The sequence below is a fragment of the Chrysochloris asiatica genome, unplaced genomic scaffold (genome assembly GCF_000296735.1).
Source record: "Chrysochloris asiatica unplaced genomic scaffold, ChrAsi1.0 scaffold00117, whole genome shotgun sequence".
Classification (NCBI taxonomy): domain Eukaryota; kingdom Metazoa; phylum Chordata; class Mammalia; order Afrosoricida; family Chrysochloridae; genus Chrysochloris; species Chrysochloris asiatica.
In genome coordinates this window covers 7,275,368-7,283,076 of record NW_006408635.1, presented here as the reverse complement: position 1 = coordinate 7,283,076, position 7,709 = coordinate 7,275,368, and the positions used below count along the sequence as shown (strand labels likewise).

The following is a 7,709-nucleotide window of genomic DNA, read 5'->3' as shown; positions in this document are numbered from 1 at the left end:
CTCCTTAGTGATGAAAAGACATTAACGTATTAATCCTCAGTGGCGGGTGGGCAGACACATTCTCCTTGTGTCCTTTATTGTGTGATGAGCCCACATGCACCCTTTAGGGACTGGCTGGTCAGTTAGTAGTCTACGGAAAGGAGGCAAGTCCGCCTTCTCCCACCAGAGGGGCCGTACCTGTGATCAGATGCTTGTAGCTCTGCCCGGCCATAGTACATGAGGCCCCCAGGAGACCAGGTGTGCTGGACGTTGGCATCATGGTCTAAGAGGTTGAACTCGCCTGCTGCTCACCGAAGTGCCATTCAGAGATCCACACAGAACACAGAATTCCATCAGTGAACATGAATGCTGTTGTCAGGGTACCCCTGCAGGGCGCTGTAATTTAACTACAGGACCACTAACTGAAAGGTCGGCAGTTCCAACCCACCAGCTGCTCCCGGGAGAAGATAGGTGAGGCTATCTGCTTTGTAAAGACTTGCAGTCTCGGAACTTCTACACGGGTCACCGGGCGTTGGGATGGACTCGGTGCAGTCAGTTGTGCTGGGCTCTACTACATAGAGCAGCTAGTCTCCATCTCAGGCACCCTACAACCTCCTTGAAACCAGCCTGGGGTGTTGCTTTAGGGATGGGGGGCTTACGATCCTCTCTAATGGAGATTACAGAGACCAGCAGAAGCCAGTTAGGAAACATGAGACGTCCGGGTCAGTTCCTGTGAAGTCACATCTTGGAAATCCTAGACACGGGTCAGTGTGAGTTAGAATCGGCTCGATGACAGTGGCTTTGAGTTTTGTTTTAAGGGTGGACGACATGGGCTGGTTAAAGACCATGAGCGCTCAGTGTCCTGGCCTGCAGGCAAACCGAGGACCTGAGACTTGACTTGTGCTCCGAGGCCCCAGGGATCCCAACGGCTGCTCTGTGAGTACAGGGAGCCAGAGGTCAGAACGGGTCTCAGGGCCAGATGGCTGCTCACTACTGCCTCTGGGTGAGAATGTTTTCTCAGTCTGCTGCAAACATCTTCCCAGAAAAGTGTCACTTCATGAACTGAGGGCCCAAGCCCTCGGTAGGTCGTCCAGTTAATTCTAACTCACAGTGAACCCGTGGGTAGGAGCAGGATTGCTCCCCAGGGTTCCTGAGACTGTCAGTCTTTACAGGAGCAAACAGCCTCATCTTTCCTCCAGGGAGTGGCTGGTGGGTTTGTACTGCTGACTTTAGCAATGCAACACTTAACCCAAGGTGCTACCACGGCTCCTTACGCACAGTGTGGACCAAACCAAACAACCCTACGCCATCAAGTGGGTTCCGAATTACAGTGGCCCGAATAGGGCTTTGGAGGCTATAAATCTTTGAGAGCAGGCACCTCATCTTGCTGACTTTGTAGTTAGCAGTCCAGTGCTTATGTACTGTGGACAGGTGTTCTAATTTCAAATACGCTTCAGTCCTTAGCTGGGCATCGAGAGTCATTTAAAACACAGGTGTGAACTAATGAATGAAAGCTCTCATCCTTTACAGCATCTGCCAATCACCATCCGGCTGAGTCTGACTCAGGTCAGAGCAGGCTTCTCCATGGGAGTTTCTCACAAGGAGATGCTCAGACCTTTCCTCCGAGAACATTAATCATTGCACCATCCAGACTCTCCCTTTAGTGTCTAGCTCCCATTTAATTTAGAAGTGGGACCTTAAGCAGACAAGATTCGAGTTTGGTAGGACTAAAGCAAACCAAATCAAATCCCCTGCCCCTGCGGCGATTCTGACTCATCTTGACCCTGTGTGGGATTTCCGAGAATGCCAACCTTTACCGGAGCAGACACCATCCTTTGTCCTGGGGAGCAGCTGGTGGGTTTGAACTGCCAACCTTGAGGCTAGTAGCCTGATGCCCAGCCCACAGCACCACCAGGGCTCCTATCGATAGGAAAGACAGGGTTTTCTGCTCCGGTCAAGGGTCACAGCTTCGGAAGCCCTACACACGCTCACTACCAGTCAGAATGGATTCAACAGTGGAGACACTGGGCTGGGTGAAAACCATGAAAGCTGGGAGTGGGGGGAGGGGCCCCCAGTGATGGGCGAGTCCAGAGCAGGGCCACTGGAGGCTCACCAGCTGCCTCATGAGAGAGACACAGGAGAACCCAAAGCTCCGGGCTCGCACCTGGAATGACTCAGGCCTACCAGCTTTGGAATGTTACGTCAGGTGTTCATACACCAAAGAGCACAGGGCCGAACAGCATGGCTTCCCATCGCTCTCCAGCGGCCCTCGATCCTGCACGCCTCCCTCACCTGTCTTGTCGAATGAGTGTTTCTTCCGCCACCACAGCACTCTGTCTGTCCAGGCCGGCGTCCGGCACTTGTCACTTGTATCATAGGCGGCTGAACCAACGTCGTACTTGTAAGTGGGGCCAAAGTTAATGGCTCCTTCATGAAAGTCTTTAAAAATCTATTTGGAAGGAAAAGAAATCACAAGACCCACTCAGTTCTAGCTCCTGGGTGTGAAATGCCAAGACAGAAACACACACATAAAACATATTCCAGAGTGGTCTATTCTCAAAGGGTAAATGGTGGAGTGGATGTGTTTGACATGTGGCAAGCACATAAAGGTTTGGAGGCTAACGGTGAAATGCTATGGATTGAACTGTACCCCGCAGAAATGTGTCAATGTGTTGTTGTTACGTGCCGTCAAGTCTGTACTGACTCATGGCAACCCTGGACAGGGTTTCTGAGGAAAGACTGTGGCTGGGCCATAACTCTCAGTATTACACAATGACCCCTCCATTTTATGATCTGATATAATCATCCTGGGGTGGTGCTGGACTGCCAACCGCAAAGACCGAGGTTCAAACCCACCTTAGGAAAATAAAAAAGCTCCTTAGAAACCCTATAAGGTGCTATGAGTCAGAACTGACTCCTTGGTCCTTAACAATAATGCTAATGAGGAGTCCTGGTGAAGCTGTAGGATAAGCACTGGACTGCTAACCACAAGGTCAGTAGTTCAAACGCACTGGTGGTTTCTCAGGAGAAAGAAGAGGCTCACGTTGCCTTAAAGAGTAAGGACAACAAATCCACCTATGACCATGGGAGGGCGCTCAAGCGCTGGCAGATGGAGCCCATCGCAGTGGCGGCTCCTCCTGCCTAGAGAAGACACGCAAATACAGAGCCCATTGTAGGAGACACAGGAAGTGTGTGTGGACGAACGCTTGTGTTTCTCCAAGTTCATGTGTCACACCTGCTTCCCACAATATCAGGAGTGGTAATGCCGTACAATCCACTCATGAAATGGAATTTACTGAAAACTACATTTAATAGCTATTATTCCATAGAGGGAGTCCTGGCATGGCGCTGCGGGTTAATGCGCTGGACGGCAAAGTCACTTTGAACCACAAGGTCAGTGGTTCAAGCTAACCAGCAGCACCTCGGAAACCCTAAACAGGGTTGCTATAGATTGGAATCGACTTGACAGCATTTAATGACAATAACAACATTCCATTTAAGCACCTGCTTAAAAAGTATTCTAAAAGTACAACTTACTTTTCCACTCGATTTCTGTAGCTGTAGCTGATCAAATTCCAGAAGTTTCTTCCAGTCTTGGCGTTTAACAAAATAAAACACTTCTTCATATGTAAGATCGATGCGATAGTTGAAATCACCACACCAAAACACGTAGTCATGAGAAAACACACTTCTTCCCTAAAGTTACAAAGAACATGGAAACCATTAAACTACGTCTTACAAAAAAGGTGTCAGAGGAGAGAAAAATAAGGTGACCAGACAGACAACAAGCAAAAGCAAAAATTCTCTTTAAGATGGTACTTAAAAACACAAGCGGTCTTCCACAAGAACGTTGTCATTTTCCATGAATCCCATAAACCTATCTGGAGAGTTTGGCGGTACTTGCTTTTTCATCTCAGACAACAATTCTGTTGAGTGGTTTGGAGAAAGCTCCCTACTCGAATGAGGAAAGGATGATTGTTGATGCAGGCCGGGAGCATCAGTACCTGACACATGCTGTGAACTGGCTGCATGCTAAGAAGAACTTCCCAAACATTCAGCGTTAAGAAAAACGAACTGCCCAAACTTCTAATGTTTAAGAAATACATTATCAAGATGATGACGTGGAGCGATGGAGCCCCTGGAGACTTTAGATCCAGAGAGGGAGAGCAACTGTGTGCTGAAGACCTGGGGGGGTACAGGGGAAGGATTGCATGGAGGGGATTGTAACTATGGCAATGAGACGATATACGATAGAATGAATGTAAAACTAATGTTCTCCCATGTAAACTATCACATAATTCACAATAAAACATTAAATAAATTTAAAAAAAAGAAATACATTATCAGTGGTCAGGATTGAAAACTTCACTGAGTTTGCACATTTCACTCTGAAATTTCCCATCTTGTTCTCATCTAGTCACTCCTCCCTCCCCACCTGCTCCGAGTCCTCTCTCCCCCCCAGGAACGTTAACAGTGACAGCAACTGCCGCGCTCCAACACCTACAAGATCGAAGTCTGTTCAGGAACAGCCTTGGGGAGCAGTTACCATCAGCTCTCTTTTATTAAAAAAAAAAGTTCAGAGACTATCTTGTGAAGGCTACACAGCTGGTGTCTGCTGGAGACTTGAATTCAGATTTGAAGGTTCTGCTATACTGTGTAGCACTCTGCTCTCCCCGCCCCACAGTTATAATCTGGACAAAAAGGACGCAAATGATCACACCCAAATACCATGAGTATTCAGAACTTTCTGCAACAACTGGCACGTTCTTTATGTGTTAATACGGTAGTCACTGGCCACACAATTACTGAACACACTAAATGGAACCAATGCAACTGAGGCGGCCAGGTTTCTACTTAATCTGATTTTAATGAAATGAAACTTAAAGAGAGACTTGCAGCTTCTACACTGGACAGCACAGCTATACAGAATCCTAACAGCTATAGTTGGAACCCTTTATGATTTTATTATTATTATGTTTAAGTTATCTTTAATGTGTTCCAAGTTTATTAATAGCAAAATAGTATTTTAAAGTGAGATGTGCTGGACCTCCCTACCTCCGCAGCAAAATAGTTCAAGCATTTTATTCATTGGCCTTTTCAACAAAATCACACTGATGTAAAAAAAAAAAAATTCATAATGTTCTCCATAGTCTGTTGTTAAGTGCTATCAAGTCAGTTCTGACTCGAACCTTGAATCTTCCGGTTCAAACCGACCTTGCTGTCCAGTGCATTAACTCACAGCGCCACACGTAATCTGGACAAGTAGAAATTGAAAATTTCCCAAAAGATTTGTTGGTTTCTGTTTTAACTCAAGAAATAAAAATGACCCTTGTTGTATTTCAAGGATCACAGTACGTATTACTGAGTCCTTAGGAGGCTGGTCAGGTCTTGAGCAGCTCTGCTCTCATAGGAAAGAGCTGAGTGACTGGCAGACAAGGGCCTGTGGTCGGACACACGGAGTCTGTCCCCACTACTTGTAACAGTTGGGGCTTGGGTGCTCCAGGCCCAGAGGGTACCAACTGCATCATCTTTACACAGACGGAGAACATTCAAATCCTAATTTGAAAAAGAAACCCTGGCCCACTGACTTCATTTTCAGCCAAGTAATAGATAGGTCTACATGCGGGACAACAACAAAGAGGTGTTTGCACACTGTAGAATGGTCAACCATTTGAGAACGAAAGGGCAGCATTTATCCAAGGACAGAATTCAGAAGCTGAGGAGAGGAGGAGGAATGGAAACTAGAACCACAGGGAGGAACTGGGATCACTCTTGTGACATGAAGGGACTGCAGTCACTGAGCTGAAACAGAGGACGAGGTGTTGAAGGTCAAACTGATGAACTGATCTATAAACCTTCACTCAGTTCACAGTGTTGTTATGTGCTGTTGGCCTAGCATCATAGAGACCCCTGTATAAGGTTTCTGATAGTGGCTGGTGGGTTTGAACCGCTGCTTGTCATGAGCAGTCCAGTGCTTATCTTACAGTACCACACCACGCCTCCAATTCACAAGAAGTTAAAGAAAAAAAGAATTAATGCGCTCAGCTGCTGACAGAAAGTTTAGAAGTTCGAGCCACCCTGAGGTGCCTTGAAGAAAGGCCTGATGATTTACTTCTGAACATTCACAGCCACGGAAAACCTTACAGAGCACAGTTCTACTCCTGACACCCATGGGGTCCTCAGGAGTTAGAACGCGTTTCTTTTTCAGGGTGGAAACCTCGGTCTACCACTAGAGGGCAGCATTATGCGCATTATCAGAACATCCAGCCAGGCTTGGATCACAAATTCCGGGGCATGTCAGCCACACTGAACAGAGTGTAAATGTAAAGGTTGTGAATGGCAAGAAAATGAAGCTCTTACACTCTTTGAAATCAAATGTTCTTCGTCAGCTTGGACAAAGCATGGGCACACTGGTTTTTTTCCCCTGTTCTATTCGGAAAACATACCCACGAAACTTATTAAGGGGCATCGAGTCAGTACCAACTCATACAGAGACCTTATAGGGTTTCTGAGGAGCGACTGGTGAGCTTGAGCCACTGGACCATGCCTTTCAAACTGACCTTGAAGTCCAGCGCATTAACCCACAGCACAACACCAGGATTTCTAAGGGGCGTAGAACCCCCAGGAAATGTGCTAAGAGGGGCACGGAACAGCCCAAGTCGTCTCCATGAAAGGACTCCTGCACCCCTCAAAGCCCCATCCTGTGTCCCCAATGCCAGGCACACACGAGCACCTCAGGATCTCCCGGTGGGGCTGAGCCGACAGGAGTCCACAGCACCAGCAGCTCCCTGAGCCAGCCCCACCTCTCACCGTTGGGAAGCTCAGCTTCTGGGTGATTTCTTTGTAGTCCTCGTTTCTCTCCTTCACCTGGGACTGGCCAGCTGTAAGGTGGCTACAGATGAAGCAGAAGCTGGTACTGTGGAACTGGAGGCAGATGCCCACGGCACCTTTGTTCCCCGCCTTGCCTCCCATCCCTGTCTTCACCGTGTCAATGGCCACGTCCCTGGAACGCAAGAATCAACACATTTAGTTGGTTTCTTGGCAGCTGCAAGGAAACACAGAAACCTGTCTTGCTCTAGAGAAGAACTCCAGCTGCAGAGTGGACTCAACTCGGAGAATCTGGTTGAGTCACATCTCGTAGAACATCCAACATGGCGACCATGGCTTCCATCGTTAAGAGGATGGAACATGTTTCCCTATGGGAGGTACAGAGTATCTCTGGGATACCCCCAATTATGATGCACTCTGTCCTCCACAGAGCCCCCAAGGAAGCTCAGAACACGTCGCATCTTGTTTTTGGCCCCCATGTTGGCATGGCAGCAGAAGAAGCGTATAAGTGTCACGTCACAGACTCCTGCTTCACGCAGTTTCTACGCAAAGCACAGTTCAAAGACAAGGAGACAACCAACTATTTATGCTGGGCTGGTAGGTGGCTTCAAACTGCCTTTAGTTCAAAACAGACTCCTACTTGCACTAAAAGCCAACTTGTGCATGTGTGTGTCAAAGACCTGAGTCTGGGTTTTGGAAAGTTCATCTCTAACCTTGACCCTAACCTTACCATGACTCAAACAATTATTCACTTTTACCCCCACACACTGGATTCCTATAGGTTACCATACCACAGTCAGAAGGGATACAACTTAAACATTTTCTGGACGAGTCATACCAAGGGTTTACTTGGGGGTCTTCCATATATACTCCTTGATTTAGGAGGAAAAGGCTGATCTGAC

General features: G+C 47.5%; 1 protein-coding gene across 1 annotated transcript in view; it reads right to left on the bottom strand.

Moving 5' to 3' along the window:
* SYNJ2 (synaptojanin 2) overlaps window positions 1-7,709 on the bottom strand; it is a 164,821-nt gene that overhangs the window by 18,385 nt on the left and 138,727 nt on the right. Inside the window, exons 15-18 of the mRNA XM_006868455.1 lie at window positions 6,790-6,982; window positions 3,517-3,675; window positions 2,272-2,428; window positions 178-283 (exon numbers count right to left, since the gene is read on the bottom strand). Of these exons, the coding sequence (XP_006868517.1) occupies window positions 178-283; window positions 2,272-2,428; window positions 3,517-3,675; window positions 6,790-6,982 (615 nt within the window). The remainder of the gene's footprint in view (window positions 1-177; window positions 284-2,271; window positions 2,429-3,516; window positions 3,676-6,789; window positions 6,983-7,709) is intronic.